We start from the raw sequence: 25,036 nt of genomic DNA, 5'->3' as shown, positions 1-25,036 counted from the left end.
TGAACTGCTTGGTAGGGATCCAATATATGCTCTTGGACCCAACAGCTAATTGTACAAATTATCTGCTTTTAGCCTATGTTAAGAGACAAATTGTTAATTCCTGCATTTGAAATTAACCAACTAAATAAATGTTTTTAACACAAGTAAAAGCTCTGCAATGTAGTATATCTGCCATGGACTAAATATACATATATTTATACTACTCTCAATGATAAGTAAAGAAGTATCTAAAGGTATATAATGTTAGGTCTACAGTTAGAGCTGGGACAAGCAGACAAGAAAAACCATCTGCCTTAGAAGCAACAAGGCTTCAGCACACAGCATCAACACTAAATGTGTACAGTATACTAACTGCTTTTGACTATCAGTGATAGAGTCTCAAATGTGATGTCTGTACCTGAACCTATCATCATGGAGTGTCACATGGTTTTTTAGATATATTTATAGCATTATGACTATGGATAAAGTAGGGCACCCCACTGAGGCCATACTTGCTCTAACAAACTTTGGTGGGCAGATTGGGAACTCTCTGCACTGGCCCTTTCCTGCAGTGGTCAGTGCCGCTGGATCCTCCCTTCACTCTCGGCAATAGCTGGACTCCATCGGCTGTTTGACTGTCACCGAATTTCACCTGAACAGCAAGGGGGTCAGTATAAGATTTTTTGAAAGTGCCCCTTTGCTGCCTGGACTTACTGTATGCATCTAGAAGTCTTCAGGCTTGACCCAGTGTTTGTTCCTTCCTTTTTACCTTTCCTTTCCTCTCTCTTCTGTGGCATCTCTTCTTTCTTGAGATTTTTTAAAAGCTCTTCTCCAGTCCCTTGCTGATGCCAGCTTCTCCAGAAGCAGGGGCCATGCGGCAGCAACTGTGCCTCCCACAGGACCCCACAACAACTGTGACAACTCTAGTTATGGCACAGCCCATAATGTATTTGCTGCCATACCTGGTTAAAGTGGTGGTGTTATTAACAGAAGCGATAGGCATTGCTGGAGATATTACCACTTCATAAATTTGACTTTATGTGAGAACTGTGTGATGACACGTTTGTGCTGGGAGCTTCTGACTATGAACCTGGCTGGTTGGTACTGTCACTTACTGCAGCAAGACAATGAGAGACTGGAGAAAAATAAGGCATGGGAGCTGTAAAATATATTAGCAGGACAATAACAATATATACTGTTGCTTCCATCTAATGATAGAGTAAGAATTGTTTACTATACTTGGGAGTTGTACTGCATATTATAATACAACTTTATAACAAGGATAGAATATATAAATTAGAGATGATCAGTTTGGATTTATAGAAAACCAAACACACTTAAATTTTAGTTTTCCAAGGAGAACCAAGCTGCGCCTCGGGTCTTCACATCAATTTTAGATTTCAGAATAAGGCAAAATTTAATTTTCATGGAAATCTTGTGTTTTGTGTGTTTTGGATTGTATAGGAATCTATCCCTCATGATCAGGTGACATTTCACACAGGAGAGTGTATGGAAAGGGTGTGGGCTGTAGTTGTGCTTTAAGAGATGCCATTAGAGAGATTTGTGGATGGAACAAGGAAGGGTCAAAGAGACTGCAGGCATCTTTCTCACTGTGTATGTGTTTGTTAGCTACTGTAGCAACAGCATTCCAGTAAAAACTGCAAACAGACTTCTGTCACTGTGTGTTTGTTTGTCAGACACTAAACCACCTGCAATATAGTATAAACAGGCTCTTGTGTATGTTTGTTAGGAGTGAAGTTTAAGTGACTGCACAAAGAATAGTTTTTCCCAAATATATCTATCTACATTGCAGTATATATTGTCACTTGTGTATGAGGGCAGATACAGTGAGATTTAAAACTTAGCTGTGCAATAAATACTGTGCTGTGTCTGAATGAGCTTCACCTGAATGTAGACATTTTTTCCTGTTTAAATAAAAGTATTTTATAATTCAATTTAAATCATATTTTAAAGAAAGATTGTGTGTCTTTGAGAGGCAGTGTATTACTACTGTATTTACTGGATGTGGAGTCCCTGTTAGCTGCAACCCAAAATAATTAAAGTGTAAAAAAAAAATTTCTTGTTTCAGAAAATATTTCAAGTCTTTTATAATTCAATTTAATCATATTTCAAGAATGTGTGTTTTGAAGAGGCAATGTATATACTGTAGTTACTGGGAGTGGTCATGTCCTCTTCAGCTGCATCCCAAAAGTTGAAAAAACTATATTTTTTGTGTCAAAAAAATATCTTAAGTCTTTTTATAATTAATTTTAAAACATGTTTCAAGAGAGGCAGCTTTTATTACTGTACTTATTGGGCATGGTCCTGTCTTTGTCAGCTGCACCCCAAAATAATGAAAGCTGAAAAAACTGTACTGTATTTCAATATAAATCATATATCAAGAGTGTATGTTTTAGATAGGCAGCGTCTATTACTGTATTAACTGGCTGTCTTCATATCTCCATCAGCTGCACTACAAAATAATAAGTACAAAAAGTTATTTTTTTGTGTCAAAAAACATAAAACATTTTTAATAATTTAATTTACAGTCAATCATAGCTGAAGAGTATGTATATATTAACTATCTAATAATGCTAGATGACTGGGTCTTTTTTTAACAATATAGTGACCATTTATATGTCATATGGGGGCCTATTCATTAAGCACAATGAGTAGCAGCAGTGGATACTAAAATAACATTGCTCTGGTGCAAACCAAAGATTAGCTGTATCTGCATTCCCTATCACAGCTACTTGGGTTCATGCATGTGCACAAAGAACCCAGCAACTGATGGAGGGGTCCAAATAGGAGTGGAGGGATCCAACTGGATCTCCTGCATTACCTGTTTAATGAATGGAGTAACTACTGAAGTTTTACAAAATAGGTTAACATTTTCACCTACTTTTAAGGATAATGAATAGACCCCATGGTGTCAATTCAGACATTGTACTTTATATGCTCACAATAAGTGAGATTAACAACGTTAGAATGCTGACACCTTACCTTTTATTAATCAAACAGATGTCAGGGCAAAAAATGCATAAGGTTGTGGCACCATTTCAAGATTTGCAATGGTGTCATATTGGTGCTGATTCTGAGTTATGTGCCACTTTGCACCTTGGTAAAACCATTTTGCACTGTAGATGGGGCAGATTTAAAATATGCAAATCTTAATATTTGGGTCCATCTACAAATCTACAGGTGTGTTCTTACACATCTTTGCTGCAGTCGCTCCATAGAGCCCCTCTTGGCACGCCAGGTCCGGTGTTATCTCTGCTATTATCAGGTGTCTTTTCTGCATTTTTTTGCAAATAGGACACACTGGAATGTTCTGATTAATTTGGTATGTAACACTTGTATATCTGTGTGCAACTGAGTCTATGAATCTGTATACGAAGTGCTACGAAGTAACGGCGGCAGCTTTTTTAATTCCAAGTTCTGTTGTGGTTCATATACAGACTCAGGTGCACACAGATATACAAGTGCACATATCACATTAATCAGCAGAGTCTGCTGGTGCATCATAGTCACATCACATTGCGACTTAGATGCATTTTTGGCAAAAAAGATGCCAGACGCTAGCAGAGTAGCGCAGGACCTGGCGGCTCACTTACGCCAGGCAAGTCGCGCTGTGTGCCATATTGAGGCTAGATGTATGAGGACAAATGTAAATTGCAATGTAAAAATATACCTGACTAGCAGCATTTGTGGGCTACATGCATAAGCAACTAGTATTTACCCTGCATGCAAAAAAAAACCTTATCTGCCACCCTTGCATTGTAGCACATAATTATCTACTTTTCCAAAATATGTAAATTTGGTAGATCAAATACTGTGGCTGCTATTGATCATGTCCATTTGGGATGTCTGTTATACTCTTGTGGTCGATTTAAGCTGCCCATCCTCTAGCAGACCATAGAAACAACAGCGCGATTACGACATTGTTATCGTGCAGTCGTTTCTATGTCTGTGATAAGCCTACACTGAACAAGCAGTCATTCAGTATCAATCATCTGGCAACATGTTGAACCTGACGTTATCGTCAGGTTGACCAGCTTGTTAGAAAGATGATAGATGTCTAAACGACCAGCGGGCACACGCATCGCTGGTCGTTTAGACATTTTTGCAAATTATTTGTAAACGATTTGCAAATGATTGAACAATCGTTATCGTTCAATAGCTCAACTTAACAGTCTAGTGGATGGGCAGCATTACACGATATGGATATCATGAGTTATGTGCCTTTCTTTTGTGTCCCAATTTAACATGAACGTATTTTTAAACTTTAGTCTTTGTTTATCTTTAAACTGCCTAATGGGTGAAGTCTGTTGTCACCCACCTTTAATAAATATTTAACAATTAAAAATATTAACCAAATAAATATTGACACATAACACCTGGAGTTGGCATTTAAAAAAATAATAACATATATTTCCAGAAGACAAGATGAATAATGCAGTCTGTCAACCTCAAATAACATTTACAAAACTCCATCCATCACTCACAATAGGACCCTAATCACTAAGGAAAAGAACATGACCACCTACAAGTGTCAATCACTTATTTCTTAATGGGGAAGGGGCGACTCTCTGCTTAACCTCGGGGTTTAAAATAGTCTCAGGTTTACAAGTCAACCTTACGTCTCACTTAGCAATATAGTCCATTGCAGTCTGGTAACATAACAAATTCTCTAGATCACACATCGCTGGATGGGTTATCATGTGTATATGCTTATACAACTTTACAAATCCTGAGCAAGTAAGAGAAAAATATTATACATCAAAATCCAGTTACAGGTTACAAAATATAGTAGAAAACAACAAGGTTTGTTCTGCACAGCAAAAACATTACTGAGTTATACACAAGTCAATACAAATTATTGTCTGTGACCTCTCATCTATGAGCTGCTTCCTTTTATTATCAGTGAACATTGCAATAATTGAAAAATTTAAAAACCCAATAAATTCTTGACCTGCAGTAACTTGTTCAGCATGTTTGTGTGTTTTAACTGTGCTATAATTCTGAGAGCTCTGTGTCCATGAGCCCTGTATATCATGCACTTAAACATGTTTACAAGGATATCCTGCTGCAAAAACAAATATAAAACTGGTTGTTTCACCTGTTGCTATAAAATGAGGCATTGTTATTCTTCCTTATGGTAACATGTAAAACATAAGCACACAGCAGAAAGGGTTTTAATAATAATATATTAAATGCTGGTAAAATTAATTTACACTGAAACTACTTTGGGAGAATTATATAAACTAATGTTATTTTCAAGTAACTTCACCTTTTACATGCTATAAATGCTAGTAGACAATTTATATTTATAGTAATGAGACACAAAGTACATCAGCAAAATGCAATCTTTGCTACGAAATCACATCATCAATGATGCTCTACTATACTTTGACCAAGCTACTCATATAAATGATTGTTTTCTATATGTAATAGGTCTTCTTACTGTCATTAAATATATAATAAATATTTATAAATGAGGAATCATTTAAAAATATATATTTCTTACACCACTATCTACACAAAATTCAGAATGATTTACTATTGTTCAATTAGCTAATCCTTTACTGATTTTACTGTATTTTACACCATAAAAGTGAATCTACTACTATCAACCTCACAATGCCTATTCAGTTCTTCCTATGCCCACCCCACTAGTCCTTCTTCTCCCTAATAACCACTTACTGTATATATGCAGCCTATACTATTTGTTTAGTGCATGTATGGCATTATTGTATATTTTTACTAAGCTTACCAGCTACGTATATTGACAATTGCACATCTTCTTGGTTTTTATTACCTTTGATAATGAGTTGATGATTTTTTGTGCTCAGGAGTTAATGAGCAGGTAACTGGTGCAATATCAATCTAATCAATATTAGGAACTCACACATTTGACGAGATAAGTAAAATGCATCTAGGAGAGAAAAAGGCATGTTATCTAAAGACATTACAGTTACTTCACAGCAGTAGATGTGATATTGATTTCTCACTCTGCAGCAGTTGGTAAACAACAATTGTGTACCTGTATTTATATATTCATGTCTTGCAATGGTGTACACATGTAGGTTTAGACTTATGAAATTATTCCTAGATGTATGTTATTCACTAGTTATCTAGTCACAATGAACTGTTTCTAATATTATTTTACAAATATATAATTTTTTATATAAATAAGGAATAGCACACTAAAACAGAACAGTACATATTATACATACAGTCAGGTGCATAAATATTGGGACATTGACAGAATTTTCATATTTTGGCCTCTATTCACCACCACAATAGCTTTGAAATGAAACAAACAAGATGTGCTTTGACTGCAGACTTTCAGATTTAATTTGAGGGTAATTACATCTAAATCAGGTGAACGGTGTAGGAATTACAACTGTTTCTATATGTGCCTCCCACTTTTTAAGGGGCCAAAAGTAATGGGACTATCAACTATGTTTTTATCTATGGAGGGCACTATTTTTTATTACATATATATTTTAAGGAAACATATTTTAAGGTACCAGGTTTAATAGACTACAAGAACATGTTGAAGGAAACAATGATAGAGCCAGTATGCTTGTATCCATACCTTTATCCTCTGAAATAAAGATCTAGTGATATAATAATTGGCAGTACTAGCCAGATGCCATTCACTCATGTCATTAGTTTTTGTGTCTCATTTGCATCTCTAAAGAAATAACAGACTTTTATTTTGCTTAACAGTGTTGCACAGATCATTTCAATCGCAAAAATTGTATAGAACATTACAGTTCCTATAAAAATTAGCTCCCAAGCAAGATAAAATATCTTATTAACAATAATAATACTTGTATACAATAAAAAGGTAAATGTTTAATTATTATGATTATATTTTTCTTCCAAAATTGTTAGAATATTATGTGCTTTAAATTCTTCACATCTGCTGATATTTCATACTTTATAAGCAGACTGTATTCTCCATTAATGTGTACGTGTGGATTGTGAATACCTTGGATTTCATAATTTACTCTAATTAATGTTGTATTGTTTTTAAAGGACTAATAGGGCACTACTACTAATCATGTAAATATATTTTTATTACATTTCAAACTCTGCCAATAGTTAATTTCAACCCCAGAATTTGACCACAACATATATTTCTATAATACAGGGCAGAACAGATGGAGCTCATGGAGCAGGTGGAGCTCCAGGTGTGGACACTGTCGTAGGGTGTCAGCCAGATGGGATTCGTTGTGGGTTTCCCCCCCCCCTCACAGTTACTAATAGACTGCTGGGCACTATTCACAGTGGAATTGAAAAGAATTGATGGGGCACTGATGGGAGCCCATTCACAACACATGCACAGCCTTACAGCACAGTGGCATGAAGCCTCCTAACTGACCTCACGGTGAACCTCATATATAGATATTTATAAAATGGAGTGGTATATTGATACCAATCTCACCAACATGATTGGACACTCTAGATCACACGATGGTGCATTATTTCCCAATGACCACACACCTCAGGCCTGATATACTTCCTACTGTAATCAACATCTCATCACAAAGCCACAACTTTATCACTCCACAAGTGTAAACAATGACATCTCACAGACACTGCTCACAGAAAAGCAGCACCTCACTGCCTTACTGTTAGAAATACACATTTCTGACAGAAAATTTTCAAGAAATGTCAAAATCAAATGACCTGGCCTCAGTCATCACCAAAGACTGATTGGTACTTGACTGGTACTTGGACTTACCTAAGCAGTCACTTCAGAATCCAGCAAAGCAAACAGTGAGCAGACATGCCAGCCTTAACCCTGAAAAAGCATTAAGCGCTTGCTACTAGTTCAACTCACTGTTCAACACATGTAAGGACATCTAAGGACACTGCTACCCAAATGGCAGCTCCGCTGTGGGATTTCAGTCCAGAAATCCCACTGCAGATCACTCATTGGCTGAGAGAGGCTAGCCTTCTACCTCTCAGCCAATGAGCTGTTCTCACCATTGACTTCAATGGTGAGAACCAAGTGTGCCCTTTTCAAAAATGGCGCCTCAGTGCCATTTTAGAAATTCGAAGATGGCTGCCATGAGCCAATCATGGCTCACAACATCATGGCCCCACCTCCTCGGCTGGCTTAAATACAGCCAGCACAAGGCCCCGATCAGTCAGTTATTGGCCGGGGAGCTGGACAGAAGACCAGCTGAAGCAAGAAGATGCTGCAGAAGCACTGGATGGGTGGCGGCCATGAAAAAGAGCTAAAGCCACCACCCTCCAGGTGAAGACGCCATAGAAGCCCCGGATGGGCGGTGGCCACCACCCTCCAGGTGAAGATGCTGTAAAAGTCCTGGGGAAAATGGCAGCCATGTAAAAGAGCTTAAAGGCTGCCATCCCCCAGGTGAATGTGCAGCTAAATAATATACTTTCAAAAAACGGTGTCTGTTTTATTTTATTATTTATCTTGCAGGGGTACTATAGGTACCAGCAGGCCCTTATTGCCCCACCTGCTAGTACTTGTGGTTCTCCAAGTGTGCCAGTATGCAAGGATGCCTGCTGGGACCTGTAGTACTACTGCAAAAGACATTATTTATATTTTCATATGCACCACACAACACAATCAACCCGGCACCCACCGCCCAGGGGTGCCAGAGATAGCCCCGGGCTATCAGCCTGGGCCTGGGGTGCCCTGGAGAGGGGGACCTCTTTATTGGGGGTCCCCAGCTCCCTCGGATCACCGGCCTGGGCTGACTAGCGGTCAGGGGTGATGCTTCAGCTAGGGGGCCCAGTGAAAGCACTCCTCCTTCTGTGGCATTACCCCCCCTGCTAGAAAGAGTCTGGTGCTGGTTCTGGTAAATACAGGGGGACTCTATGCATTTTTCCCTCTGTATTTCCAGAACCAGGGCCAGCTCAGAGCCCAGTGCTGCTTGCGCTGAATACGGGGGACCCCTACATCATTTGTCCCCCGTATTTTGGCAACCAGGACTGGTTCTGAAAGCCTGGTGCTGGTTGTGCTTCATACGGGGGACCCCTACATCATTTGTCCCCCATATTTTGGCAACCAGGACTGGTTCTGAAAGCCTGGTGCTGGTTGTGCTTCATACGGGGGACCCCTACATCATTTGTCCCCTGTATTTAGCACAGCCAATAATGGCTTTAAAAAGCCCGGTGCTGGTTGTTGCTTTTGGGGAGGGGGCCACGCCATTTTCTATTTAAAATTTTACACAGGTTTTTTTATTAATTAAACAGAAGCACACATGGGTCTCACTGACCGGTCCCCGCTTCTGTGTTTATTTAAATACAGATATCACGGATCATTCAGATCCGAGCCTGTATCAGTCTGCTGCTACCTCCACTCGGTCCTGCCGCCTGCACCACCACCGCTACTAACACCAATGGGTCCCAAACGCAGCTAACACCTGCTGTCCCCCAGGTCCAGCCGCAGCTTACTGCTGCTTACTTCCCCCGAGCCCACCGCCACTACCACCCACACTGACCTGCCATCTTGGTGTACCCAAGTGAAGCCACAGTGAGTACACCTGATGGAGGATCCTACTGAGGCTGCACATCAAGTTGAAACTTTGTATCTCTATAATGGTGAATTTGTGAGGTAACAGTTTAAAAACTATAACTTTCTAAATTACCTAAACCCCAAAAGCACCTACCCTGGAACAATAGCTACCTAAAAAAACAAACCCAAAGTGTAAATTGGCCCCCTACCCTGAGTTATGCCTTCCCAAAACTACCCCATATAGAACAGTAAAAGTGGTCCTATTTGAGTGTCAGAAAATACTGACAGTTGGAAATTTAATTGATTCCCAAGTCCTCATTTTTTATGTTTTTGCCCTTAAATTTGGTATGCAGCACAGAGTAACAGTTCTACCAGCCCATGCCAAATTTCAGCATCGTACCTCCAGTAGCTTTTGAGGAGTAGCCCCTTAAACACCATACCCCCTTGGGATTTCTTTATGGGAAAATTATGTTTTTTTTAGAGGTCCCCTACGACGCTTGTCCCCTGTATTTTGGCAACCAAGACTGGCTCTGATTAGCCTGGTGCTGGTTGTGCTTAATACAGGGAACCGCTACGTAATTTGTCCCCTGTGTTTAGCACAACCAGCACTGGGGCTCCAAAGCCCGATACTGGATGTGCTGTGGAGGCACGTCTTTTTTTTATATTACACATTCATTTTTTAAAACAATACATGGATGGATCTCACTGATACATCCATGCATCAATGAGTCCCTCTGTCGCCCGCTGATGCTTATGTGCATGCCTGTTGCTGCAACAGCTCTGCACCTCCACTGCTGCCACTGCCCCACACACCTGCAGCCTGCCCCCACAGCCACCTCTCCCTCTTCACCCTTAAAATACCTCCTGTGTGCTGTTTGCTACTCCACCCATGTTAGTGTACCTATTTGTTGTCCTTCTGCCCTGCAGGTGGCCCGGTTTGCTAGTCAAAACCCTGATGGTTAATAAATTATAAAAACAACAGTGAAATTCCATAGACAAAAAACCTTATGGTTTTACATGTCCCATTAAGAATTCTTAGACATGATCTGAAATTTCACAAAACATACTGAATTTGTGCCACTCAAACTAAAAATGCAATGAAATTATGATCATTAAAGCTGACGCCTTAATGGATGTGTTTCTTGTGCAATACAGATATGGTATGCGATCACACCCTGTGGTTATCTGCAGATTCAGCACTCTCACAAAATTAGATTGTTGTGACTCACAAAATGGTGGAGCTGCTAATTCATAGAATTGTGTGCTCATTGGAATACACACATGAAGTCTATGCAACTGAGGTCTAAGCACAAAATAGAGCTTTGTAGATGGTATAAAAGTGGTGTGGATGGGGGGAGAAGGCAGAGCAGCATGGATAGGTGAGACAATAAGGCATGTAGAGGAGGGAAGATTAAGCAATACAAATGGGGGGTAGCCAAAGTAATGCTTATGGGTGAAAAACAGTGGTGCGTATAGGGTGGAAGAACAAGGTAATGCAGATGGGTGGAAAACAGTGGTGCAGATGGGGGGAAACAGAGTGGCACAGTTTGGGGGGACAGCGACGTGGATGGGAAGACAGAGCAGTGCAGATGGGTAAAGACAGATTGTTGCAGATAAGGGAATACAGACTAACACAAATGGGAGAACACACATCAGTAGGGATTGGGGAATACAGATTGGTGTGGATGGGTAGGAAGACAGAGTAGTGTGGGTGGGGGGAGGAGACAGAGATCCACAGTTGGGGGGACAGAGTGGTGCAGATGGAGGAAGAAAGAGTACCACAGAGGAAATGAAGGCAGAGCGGCGTGGCTTAGGGGAAGGCAGTGTTGCAGAAGGAAACAGTGGCACAGATGCAGGGCAGTGCGGATGGAGAAAGACAGATTGGTGCGGATGAGATAACACTGACTAGCACAGTTCAGAGACCACACAGCAGTAGGGATTGGGGAAGACAGATTGGTGTGGATAGGGAGGAAGACAGAGTGGTGCCAATGGGGGGGGCGACAGAGTTGCATGATTGGGGGGACCAGAGTAGTGCAGATGAAGGAAGAAAGAGTGCCACAGATAAGAGAAAGACAGCAATGTGGCTGTGCAGAAAGCACGGATGCAGGGCGGTGCGACTGGGGAAAAACAGATTGGTGCAGATGAGGGAACACAGACTAGCACAGTCGGGAGAACACACAGCAGTAGGGATTGGGGAATATATAGCAGCATATAGGGGAAGAAAGTGTACATGCATAGACAGAGTATGATAGTTTTAAACATAAGGGAGCTGAACGTGTATTCTAAATTAGATAAATGTATGGAGTGAGAAGGATGTTGGAGCCAGTGAGATTGTTGTGATCGAATGGGAAGATTGTGGGCACTGAATGGGTTGTGGGAGCCACATAACTGCTCAAACCTCAATTGCATAGTCTCTCTCTCTCTCTCTCTTGCTCTCTCTCCTCCCCCCCCCCTCACCTGTTGGCCACACCCTCTGCCCAGGCATACTTCAGAACTGGGAGGTATGCAATAGCAACTGCCTGAAAGTAAAACATGTTGCTTCTGCATATACAGGAAGTGCACAGGGTTCATGCACAGCATAAGTCATTCTGGTTGATGTAAGGCAAGGCATGTTTAGTGTTGGTGGTCAAATTGTATGGGTTGTCTCGTTCTTCATATTTGTTCCTTCTGTGTCTAATTTTTGCATGAGAGTGGGACAGCCTTGGATTTACAGTAGTCTGTTGGTAGGAAAAAAAGCACCCATTTAATTCGATCACTGATCTACAACCAACACTAATACCCAGAAAAACAAGATACAGTAATATCTACTTTGTGGTGTGGGGGAATGAATTAAACAAAGGCCCTTGAAAATTTGAAGAATGGCAAACTGGACAAATTATATTTATAAATAAATGCTTGAATTATTGGGCATCACAATTGCAAATTAGGCTTTCACTTATGTGAATAGGTTAACAGTTTATTGTTGTCAATTGTTCTAGTTATATATAATGTTCCTTACCTGGCCAACTGAATCATTTCAGAAAAGTAGATTATTAAGGAAAAAACAACTAGATAACAACATACTTAATGCAGAAAATTAATCTTAATTTGTTTTCGAAAATAACACCTGTAACCTGCAAATTTCTAAATTGTAATATTTTTCAGTCATTACATTTTCAACTAAATATAAGTGCTAATTTCGATCTGTATTCTAATGTAATTTTCTTATCTTATGCTGCTTAAAATGAAACACAGTAACTAATGAAATATGAAGCACCATCAAAATGTGATGTGTTCAAAGATTTTTTTTAATTCAATGTATCAAAAGTTGCTCTCTTATTGTCTTAATTAATTTACTCGATGTTTGAGGTTTATCTAATATAATGAAATATCCAAGTAAACCAGAGGGTTAGAGTTTCATATACATATTAAGTTATGCAAGGTAAAGCTGAGCAAAACAAGTGTTGAATATATGATTTTTATACTCACATTTTATATATCCAGAAGTCAAATATTTACCTGAAACCAAATAATTCACTGAAATAAAGTTTAAGAGATTTTAACCACTGTATGTGTAACAGACAGCCAGTCTAGAGACTGGCAGAGAGGGCATGAGGAGTGGAAAGAAATATGTTAGTGGTTGTGTATAATTCATACAGTATTAGATTGGAGTGGATAAGAGAATATGGGAGGAATAAGGTCATATTGATAAAATGACCCCTTTAAATAGATATGTTATTTACAATAATTGTTATGTCTGACAGAGGACCAGTTGGAGGAGAAAAATAATGATCAATTCAGTTTTATGCAATATGATTTTTATGCAGTGAGAGGACAGGAAAGAGGAGAATGGAATGATCACTTGTCCCGTCCTTCATTAATTTGCATGGCGCGTTATCGTCAGGTTTGATGTGCTGCACATCAAACCTGACGACATTGCATGAGACCATGGGAGCGTGCATATCGTGCATACACACTGCATGATATGCACAATTTGTCAGAACGACAACACTCCAGTGTGTACCCGGCATTAGTTTTCTCACACAACCAAGTTCTCCAAACACTGATGCAGTTACTTCATTTTAAGATTAAAAAATATTTTTGAAAAAAAAATTGTATTATACCTGGTATATTACTATATCATGTTTATTTATGCATATTTATATCTAACCTTTTATTTGATTGTACATTGTGGTTATCATGTAAAAACCAAAGCTGGATGAATGTCGAATTATGATGCAATTTTTAGGTTTTGTTACAATGAAATTTCCATTAACCAGCCTGTTTAAGTATCATAAATTTGTGTAATAGGAGGTCATATTTTAAAAAGCTACATTAATATTAGTAGGTACAATACTATGGGCTTGATTCAGCAAGGAATGCAAGTGAGAGAACGCAAGCACTCGGCCGATGTTTTTGCACTGTGCGTGCATATGCATCACACTCCGCATGCGCGAACTAGCCAGTGCAATCGGGTAAAAGTATGCAGACTACACGCAGTGTGTACGCAGACCCGTCCGATATTGATTGACAGGAAGTACTGTTTGCGGGTGGTGACAGTTGGGTGGTCGGGCGAACGCATGTGTGCCTGTGTATTGGGACACCGTTATAGGGATGTGCATAATTAAGGCAGTGCAGCTGCATACACAGCCAGGCAACTCAATGCACTCAGGAAGTGTCCAAAATTCTGCACAACATCAGATCAACCTCTATTGTGCGTATGGTTCTGATGGTTCTCGATGTTACAGATGTTTCCACTGTCTTGGGGACTACTCAGGCTTTGAGTAAAGGGAAGTGAGCGGCATTGTGTAGTTTTGGGCGTCTGCATCTTATGCTGTGGTTGCCGTGCATATGCATTGATTAGCATATATACGCATCGGCCGAGTGCGTGCGTGCCCACACTTGCGTTCCTTGCTGAATCAGGCCCTATATCTTGAAATGCTAATAAATGTTGTCTATATTACCAGATACATTAAAATCAGGGACATGTATAACGTTGAGAGCACAGCTATATAAACAGCAGCCCATGTGGATGCTATATGGCATTACAGTATGCATTCCAGAGTCACATCTGTTTGTCTGCTTAGATATTTACAGTATTTGGCTTCACAGCTATCATATTTATAAAATAATGTTTAAAAAAATGTGCATATTCCATAGTTAAAGCATTTCTGTCAGGCTTATACATATAAAAATAATAACTTACAAGATGATTTGTACCAGTCACTTTATAAAGCTATAGTTAATGTAAATATGTTGTCAATTAAAAACTGACTCTAATCATATGATTTGCTTAATTGCTAGAAGCATTTACTTTCATTTGTGTTAAGGTGCGTACACACTGGGTGATATTACTGAGCAACTGCACGATTACGACATCGTAATCGTGCAATCGCTCAGTAATCGTGCACAAATCGTGCACTTTCATGTCAGAAACGACCATCGATGCGCACTCCCGCTGGTCGTTTCCAACATTGTCCATCGCCTGCACATGCAGCACAATCTGCCGATAACGACAGATTGGCATGTTCAGGAATGATGGACAGTGCCTGCACTGAACAACTGATCGTTCAGTGCAGACACTACAGGGGATCAGGAACGATGGTATGATTACGATGTCGTAATCGTATTGTCTTTCCTGATCGCCTAGTGTGTACGCACCTTTACTCTTTAGTAGATCTTTTTCAAAATGTTGTATATATAAAGATTGCCAAACTGCACTTACTATCATTATTATCATCATTGTAGATTTGTAAGACACCATAGTGCTACTCAGCACCAGCAGTGGGGAAGATGGGAAATAAAATATAAAACATTTACATAAAATAGGAACATACAAGTTAGACAAAAATAGTGAAGATATGAAAACAAAGGGTAGGGAGGGCCCTGCTTATGAGAGAGTGTACAATGTAATTAGAAGAGGGCACCACTGAAATAAGGGGAACAAGTCTGGCTTAGAGAAAAGATTGGAATAGTTGTGAGAATGCATTAGTGTGGGTAGTGTAGGAGGGAGCATGCTCTAATAAATACTTAAATCCGTACACACTTTCTATATATCACACTTTTTAGATTCCTTCACTACAAAATATATTTATATGTTTTTTCTATTCTCCACTAATTGCAATAATTTCAATTTATAAATCTACAGCATCTTTTTATAGCATTAATTGAACCACTTTTAGATACAATAATTAATCTTAACTAAAAAAAGACTAAGATCCTCCAATACTTTAGAAAGTACTTTTACGTGTAAAATCCTTCGTGTTTTTATGTGGAATTTGAGCCTTAATGTTATTTCCTTGTATTACCACATCAATTAGCTTTGATGCTGACAGCTGTTTTTACTCCATCTAGCTTGGCTCATGGAATCCTGCGACTGGATTGAACGGGTCTTTGACAGACAGGAAGCTAGAAAACAACATGCGAGGTGTAGTGCTCCGTGTGGCCACTGTACTGGTAAGCCTGATTCTACAAATCCACATTCAGTGTACATTAATGATATATGAAAATATACTTAATAGTTTAGCAGTCTATTCAAATCAAATATACCAGTATTAAAATTAAGGGCTTAGCCCTTTCATTAACTTGACTTTAAAAAGAAATTGCTACCTGTCAAATATTATTGATTGCAAATTAAGTTTGTTGTTATTAGTAATAACAATGAAAAATGGAGGAAAACTGGGTTAAAGCTGTCTAGCTACATTTAACATGAAGGGCCGAATTCAATTAGAGGATGGTAGCTTGCTTTGCACATTTTCTAGAAGGCTGATTATGCTTTCACCTACATAGGCTGCAAGCAGAATCAGCCTTCTGAGATGTAACACGTTAAGCTACAGTAACCCGTTCTGACGGACTTCGTAGCTAATTGAATCTGGCCCTAAGTTTGGAAATCCAGGTATTAATGTGATTTTAAAAGCAGACCAATCCTATTATATTTTTTTATATTTGCCTAATGAAGGTGTTAATTGATAGATGTATAATTAAATCATATATGAATTAGAATATCTAGTATTTATTATATAAACAAATCCAAAGCATGAAACACTAATTGTATCATTAATACGTTCAATACTCCAACAACAAACAAAATGTATTGCATTATACAAACCACACGAATAAAGAATCAAATGAAAATCAGTTTCCACAGTATCAGTAAGTGATACATATTGGTCTCCTTAGTAACTGGACTGTAACAAAGTTAGGCACACCAGTTCTTTAGAAATAAATAATCCATATGGAACTAGATACTACAGATAAAGTCTGAAATGTTATTGTAACAATCCTTATATAAGGTGTAATGCCAAGTCAGACTGGCATAGGTTGTAATGACAGGACTGGAGACTTGTAGAGCAACAGTTAGTTGTGTTACACACTCCCATTATCCCTGAATCTTGCCGGCCGTGAATCTCTCTTCTCATGATCCTCAGCTTCTTTATCTAGAAATGCACATCAGTAACCTGGTTCCATTTGTGTGCCGAAGTGAGACATATTGTGTCAGGTGGGGACTTTGTTGTGAAGCCTCTTCTGCTGTATGAAAGTGAGATAGCAGATCAGAGGCTACCCCCTAGTACAGGACATGGAGTTGCAAACGTGTTTCATTTACTATGTAAACTATGTAAACTTTTTCAGAGCAAGGGACAAAAATTGCCCATAAATCACCAACGCTTTTTTCCCGTTGTCACTCACTGTTTCCACCATTACTCTGCTACTTTGGGACCGCTCCACGTAAGATGTGATCCAGCACATCAATAGCACTGGACCGCAGGGACCGCAGACTCTATGCTGTGAGAAATTGAACTGTAAGATCAGAGCAGGGCCCCCTAGGCAGTCTGGGACCCTTATAGATGTTAAACTAGTATAAATTGAAAGTGTATTTCTTTCTACAGTGACAATTTGACTTTCACAAGTAACTATAGGCCTAATTTGAGAGTTGGGTGTCAGTCCATTTTCTGGATGTAAAAATTAGATTGAAATGCTCCGACTGTGCCAAATGATGACCACTTGGTCCCCTGTCTGAAGGGAGTGTTTCCATCCACAAGCATTAAAGTAAACCAGTAGAGCACACCCCTTGGAGGTAGATTTTACTTGGGTTATAAAGTATCTTTAGATACACCTCTTAGAAGGCATGTCTTTTTCTCATCCATAAACCTTGCAGCAAGCATTGATAAATATGAATTGCCTGACATGTGTTATTGTACAGATTAAATAACTAAATATACAAATAATTAATTGTTTTTAAAAAGTCTTTAACTAAATCCATTGACAGACTGCCTGTACTAGTTTCCACCAAAACAGAGGGACTACCAGCATGATAGACAACATGGATAGAGCAATGAAATAATAACTGTAATCAATTTCAAATCATTTTCTATTTTATTTAAACCATTTGTGTGATGTTATTTAATTTATAACATGTTTATTTTGCCATAAGGGGAACCTTGACAGGAGATTAAAACATATTGTGATTTACCATTGCATCGCAAACTGCAAAAACCCATTCAGGAGAGACATTTCAGTATGACAAGAATGCCTTCCATTTTAAAGGATGTTTACCACAGCTCATATCCAGATTGCAGAGCCTTGTTTATTTTTCTTATTTCCTTACACAATTACTTGTCCTTTCATTTTCTTCCCACACACATTAATAGGTTATTGACTATGTGTGGATGAAAAGGATTTTAAAAAGTCACTGCTTAATGAAGACTGCTGAGCGTAGTCAATGCAGTGGAATCAAGCCTCTAGTTGCCGATATTAGATCAATGCGACATTTTCCATGAAATAAAGGTTTTATCAATATGGCTCCATTTCAGAGGACAAAAAAGTAAATTAGTTTGTTCTATACACATCAATGTTTCTTAGTTAAATGTGTACAAAACCTCTCAGAGTTCTTTAAATACTACATTTAGATGTGAAAAAAAATAATATATAATCACATCTTTGTTAATGTTTCCTATTTTGTTCACATTTTCATTTGTTTAGGCCAGATCTGTGTAAGCCAGCAGTGCATTTTGGGGAGAGTCATTCAGTAGCAATTTATGGGAAATTAAAAGTTGCCTATTTGTAGTCCTGGTAATTTATTTGTAAACATTTTGACAATGAGTATAAACTAGACTTATTGTCAACTTCTAGAGCTGACTTTGTTTATATAAATTTTATACTGTATAAACTCTTTATGGGGGAGATTTAATTAACCACGGTAATTTACCGCGGGCTAATTGATAACCGTGGGCTATTCATTTAGCCCAACTTAACTGGGATTACTTTTCAGGACTCATGAGACCTGAAAAGAAATCCGATAACTATGCAGTTCTCATTTGATAACAGCCAGTTAATGCAAAAATCCATGAACTTTTCATGGATTTAGTGTGTTAATGGCCGACAGAACCGTAACTAGATTTTTTTTTGCGCTGTGCCAGAGAGAGCATTGGCGCCCCCCCATTTTTTAAATAGGGACATAAGATATGCACCTGAAAAAGGGCCCTGGCCTCATGGGGAAGGACCAGGGAAGAGATAGGGGTACTCCTGGGGCAGTCAGGAGATGCTCGGGATAAAAGAAGAGGAAGTGAGAATGATAATAAACAGGAAAATTGACAGGCCCAAACAGCGCCCCCTGCCGGGTCTGCAGTGACCCTTCTCTTCCGGTGTTGAAGTGGAGGCTTGGAGGTTATGTCACCTCCAAGCACCACTGAAGCCGGCCAGTCGAAAGGCATGCGGAATGATCATCGTGACCCGGATTGTGCTGTTTACACTGCAGGGTTTCACGGGTCATTACTGTGTTAAACCCTGCAAGTTACCTGGGTTGGATTGCCGGGTCACTCGACCCGGGAATCCAACCCTGTACCCTTTTACACCCTGAAGCAACCCAGGTTATCCCTGCAATAACCCGGGTTTAGCTCTGGTGTAAAAGGGGTATGAGAGTGATTTAGTTTATATCAAACTTGATTTAACCATTAATGCAATGAAAACTTAGATAACTCTATATGATTTCAAACAAAAAGTCTAGCTAACTGACACACTCAATATTGAAAATTACTTTAAGTAGTACTTTTGTAACAAACTACCTGCCATCGACGATGCAAGATACAGCGATTGTGACTCATCAAGACATTTGGCAGTTTTAGCTAACAGTATTCTAATTATGTCAAAAATTATAGCTATACATATGATTATAATATATAGTAATATCTTCCTCTTTTATTTATTTCTAAAGTATTTTACTAGGATGAAATTAATTGTGAGCCACATCTCTTGTTTTCAAGTAAGGATACATCATCATTTTGACAATGTTTAGTGCTGCTATTTATTATCTCTATTTCTCTGATAAGTATCACCTTTCTATCCTGCTCCTCAGACTAAAGTACAAATTAATCAGGTTTCCGCTAACTTTGCTTTGGAAAGGTGGACTCATTGAGGATGTCTATCATATCACTCCATATTTGTCCTCTGCAATTGAACTGTCAGCAGACTTTCTGATGTGTGACTAATTGCACTTTTGTTCCTTTGCTCCATTACAAGATAGATATGGTGAACTAACACACATGAAGTTTCATTATTGCCATCTGAGACATGCTATATTTATTGCAATGCGCAGGACATGAGATAATGATGGACTTGGCTCCCTTTGATGAGAAAATTACATTAAAAAAACCTCTCTCTATCCTGAAATGTAATAGTGGTGTTCTGTTTTTACTTGCACTTGTGCCATGGGAATTATTATATACTTATACATACAGAGAAGGATGTGAAAATAGATACAAATGTAATTTTTACATGGAATACATTAAATCCTACAGCTGTAGTTTGACATTTTTAAATAGGTTGTCAAGCCAATCTGCTATACACTGGTGATCCATAAAATTCATATATTGCACTGCCCTGTGTTTCAACAATTTTGGTTTCTGCCTACAGAAATACTAGACTTTCCAGAAATTATGTTCTTAAATACAGTTTACTTTTTCTGATAGATAAGTTAGCTCCAAATATCCATGACTGGAAACTAGGAACAGCAGATGACTGTTTTGTCGTTTGGATTTTCCAAGCTAGTCGGTGCTAACCAGCTAGACATATTGGGAAGTAATAACATGGAGACCAGTCCATTTTGCACCAGATCAAGTTCTGACCAACCATATTGAAGCACTGTCACAGAATATACAACACCTCTATAAGGGGCCTATTTATCATTAACTATTTGCAGCATATTCCCTGAAAACATTTGTTGTCGGATGTTAACCACAAATTAGTATCCCCCAGATGTATTATGGAGGGACCATAGAAGATATTCACGATATTTGCTGTGGTGCCTCCATTTTTGACAACAGCCACAACCCCCATAAGTTTCTATGGGGGATGCAATGCTGTTGGATTTACGGAATGCAAAGCCCCACAGCTAATACCATCTGTAAACCATGCATGCGCTGGAGTCCCAGCACAGGAATGAAGAGACCACTGCTGCACTCCCAGCACATTGCAAGGATAGGCTCCTTTAGGAGCCCCAGTCCCTTTAGGTGCTCTGTTATTCATTTGTCTGATATGATCGCATACTTCAATGCAATCATGCAATATTGTGTCCAGATTGCATTGTGTATGTGATTATTGATAAAAACCCATCCACTGCATCTGAAGCTCTAGGAAATGAGACTTGTTCTTACACTGTGCATGCTTCAAAGTCAAGCCTATGCTACAGTTTGCAATTTGCAGTTTGTTGTACACAGCTCAGTTGCATCTCCACTTGTGGCTGAAGAGGCATCATTGGGTGATAACTGTGCATTAACACATAGTCTAAGTTCAGAAAGGGCATGTCAATGGAATTGTAGGCTATGCCAAGTTGTGTTCATGCAAAATGTAACCTGTTTTCAGACATATCCTTTGCAACAACAATAGGGCTAGTGTAACTCTGTGCTAATTATGATGACAACTATGAAACCAAGTGTTCAAATAGGGGTGGTGCACAACAGAGGATATGGGCAACTATACATATTTAGATTTGTGTCCCAGTACTGGAGCAATTACAGTTGCCTTGCATTTAACTCTGCACCTGCCCCTTAGGTTGGATTCTGGTAGTACTATACTATTTTCAGGCTCTCGGTTTTTGGTATGGTAATCCTGACAAAACTGATTCCGCTGAAGCAATTTTGCATTCTTTGATACAAAGTCGCCCTCTGCTGAGGAGTATTGTATATCATTTCATTGTTGGTGATCAGACTCTCCATAGTGAGTTTATGGTTAATAATGGGTCTTTCAGAATAAGTGAACAATGCTTTGAATAAATATCTAGCCCCCAATACATTGCAGTTTTTTTTATGATTGGATTAAGGAGAGAAGACAGGAAGGATAATTTCTGTTGCAGTCCTTGGTTAATTATTGAAGTTTCTAAGCCTATACAAGTTACTCTGTCTTGGCTTACTTCTGAGAAGAGGACTGGATGCCAAACTCACCGCCGTGTCTTTATTGTTGTAGCAAAGGGAACTTTGTTTCGTTATGCACAAAAAATTCAGTACACTGCTGGAATTTTTTGATTAGAGTGAAGATCAACTAGGTGTATATTTACTGATATCTTAAATTTCTCATAATAACTGTATCTATAGATTAATATGTAAGGACAAGGGGAATTACAAAATAAAAAAAATATGTAAATGTTATAATCAGTTTAGCAATACAACTGTTTATTACATCAGTATTATCAAAATAATCATGATAATTCATTTTGAAAACATTTTAATCATTTTGAAAACATTTCAATTGACATAAACTGATTACTCAGATCTGGGCAACACTGCATTATTTTACAAGAGCAATTAATATCTTGCTTAGAAAATAAGAATTTTTCTGCAGTTATAACTACATTTATTATGAAGTTAAAGTGGTGGTTTATGTATTGCGCTGTTTTTTCCTACAGCTATTAGAAACAATCCACAGCATGACTTTGAAGATGTTGATAGAAAATTGACATATTTTAAGGAATTTCAACAGAAAATTTTAAAATTGTTGTTATTTCTGTGCATTGTGTATAGAAATGTACCACATTTATTTGTAAATCTGAAATATACTTTTGGAAAATGTGCAAAAGACTGAAAAATAAATTATTCTGTTCCCTATTAGGAATCTATTTGCATGTGATACAAAATATGGTTTTATAATGCACCAAAACATTTTTTATCAGGTTGTAAATTCATATTATTACTGTTACCATGGATATTTGCTTAGAAACTTAATCATTGATAATTTTATGTCATATTAATTTAAATGACCAATTGTGTGAGACCAAACCAATTGTATGACAAGAAAAGCATTAGTCTGGCATGTCAGTTTGTCTTGTCATTAGTCATATTTACTATCTATAAAACCCTATAATCTAGTTTTTAGCAGAACTGATCCATCATATGTGTAGATTTATTGCCTAGATTCAGTTGTTCAGAGCAATCTCCATCTTAATTTATGTGATTACATATTTACCTCCAAATATATAATCAATTTGAAGTGTACATATTGTAGGCCTACCATAGTATCCTTTTAGACCGGGACACTTATGAATTACACAGGTTCTGTGGCTGGCTGACTTCAAGTCTGCATTTCACATGGTTTTAATCAGCCACAGAACATGTGCAATTCGTGATGGTCCCGGTTTAAAGGGATAGTATGGTAAGCCTAACATATTGTACCAAATGGCCAGCTGTTTTAATAATAGATAATGTAATTTCCAGATACAGGTGTGTCTTTTTACACTGTGGCTTTACTCGTGCCAAATAGTGCCTTCCGTTGTGCCAGGTTCTGGGCTGCTTTGCCATGCCAAGTATCTTCCTAGCTAAAAATGTGCATCTTATTTGCATAAATAAAACAACTGGTAAAATGCTTTTTCAGCATCAAGTGAGAGTAGTAAAAAGTCCTTCTGAGAACAGGTCCAATGCTGTGCAGGTGTTGTCAGATGCCTGTCTACCCGACACAATCCCCAACTGGTCCGGATGTTACAGTAAAGGAATAAAATTGGTAATCTTATTTGAAATCTGTTTGGCATATCATTTTAAATACATATTCAAGAAGGCTATACAGTATAGTAGGTCTATTATTTTGATTAATGTGATCCATTATGGGCTTGGGAATAATATGTGATTCAAGTATTTCAGGAGGGAAATGACCTTGTCCAGTAGCAAAATTAAAAAGTGAGGTCAAGATAGGGGAAAGTACCTTGAAAAAGGTGATCTAAAAATTGTTAACAAACCCATCTGGACCAGGTGCCTTGTTTCTAGGGAGTGACTGGATGGTCTCTGCAACTTCACTTTCAGGGATGAGAGGGCTTTCTGGTCTAATGAGGGGGTAAGAAGTCCTTTAAGAATGGTGGAGATAGATGTATGAATTAGCTGAGGAATGTCACCATCACCCCCCAGATTATACAGGCTGGAAAATTAATGCAACAGTTCCTCTGCTATAATAGCTGAGGTCGGCAGTTTGGTGCCTCATGGAGTCAGAAGGTGTTTAATATGATTTTCCACAAGCTTGCCACTGAGTTTATGTGCAAGCAACCTATTGATTTTATTACACATGCTATTGAATATTCGGCATTATCTGAATTTGTGCAAATGGGCCAAGAGGAGCTTCTGGAGATGGGATTAGATAGAGGCCAATTTTTTTAAAATGGGGAAGGGACAATCATGATTTTGCGCCTCCAAGAATGCAAGTTTAGTTTCTACCTATGGTGCTGTATTCTTTTGTTTCTATCTAGCCCCTATATGAATGGCTATACCTGGAATCACAGCTTTGAGTTCACACCAGTGCACACACAGGGACATTTCTTCCAGTCTGTTTCTAAATTGGGGATAATGGTGTCTGCCAAGATAGTAGGTAGTGGTTGCCTCTAGGGACTAGGAGGGATATAGCTGAAACTAATGTTCCAAGACCATGTGTCAGCTTTTATGGGCCCTGGCGAGTGGCCGCAGTTTTTCTTCACAACAAATTTGTACGTGTGTACAACCAATTCCTTGTGCGGTTAATGTCACAACCTTACATTTCTACTACACTATGAGCATCTTTTCGATGATTCTGTGATGCATATAAGATGCAAAATTTAAATAAAAATATGTTTCACTACTATTTGAACATCAGTCATGCCGGTGTCTCGTTCTATATGAAGACAAATTGGTGGTGATGATAGAAAATCTAGTACTGACAAGACTGGTAGCACAGGATTCTTATAACATGAGCTGTTCTTGTCAACAGATGCTCACAATCCATGTAATGAAATAATCCACACAAAGCATGTTATGAAAACAAAGAAACATATTTGCATATATCCAGTTCTAACAACAGTTATTCATGTTATAGAAAATAATACAGTGAAGTTCATTTTTTCTCTCAAGCAATGTAAAGAGTAAGGTGATTAATATACAGACATCTCGTGTTGACCAATCTACATATTTTCTTCAACTATCCATCTTTCTGCCTTTCCATCTATCTTTATACCTCACTGTCTGTCCATGTATAGCTATATCCTGCATATGTGTTGTACTGATTCTTGAAATTACTTGTTCAAGGTCCAAGTATTAAAGCCTGGCATTTTATAAAGTTTAAAGCTGCTTCAAA

General features: G+C 38.4%; 1 protein-coding gene across 1 annotated transcript in view; it reads left to right on the top strand.

The window, feature by feature from the left end:
• The window catches only part of GRID2 (glutamate ionotropic receptor delta type subunit 2), a 1,139,199-nt gene that overhangs the window by 775,598 nt on the left and 338,565 nt on the right, over positions 1-25,036 (top strand). The window contains exon 9 of the mRNA XM_088464469.1: positions 15,818-15,919. Within this exon, the coding sequence (XP_088320595.1) occupies positions 15,818-15,919 (102 nt within the window). The remainder of the gene's footprint in view (positions 1-15,817; positions 15,920-25,036) is intronic.

The sequence above is a fragment of the Taudactylus pleione genome, unplaced genomic scaffold (assembly GCF_031769625.1).
Source record: "Taudactylus pleione unplaced genomic scaffold, aTauple2 ptg000055l, whole genome shotgun sequence".
NCBI classification, from domain to species: Eukaryota; Metazoa; Chordata; class Amphibia; order Anura; family Myobatrachidae; genus Taudactylus; species Taudactylus pleione.
This window is presented reverse-complemented; position numbering and strand designations above follow the sequence as displayed.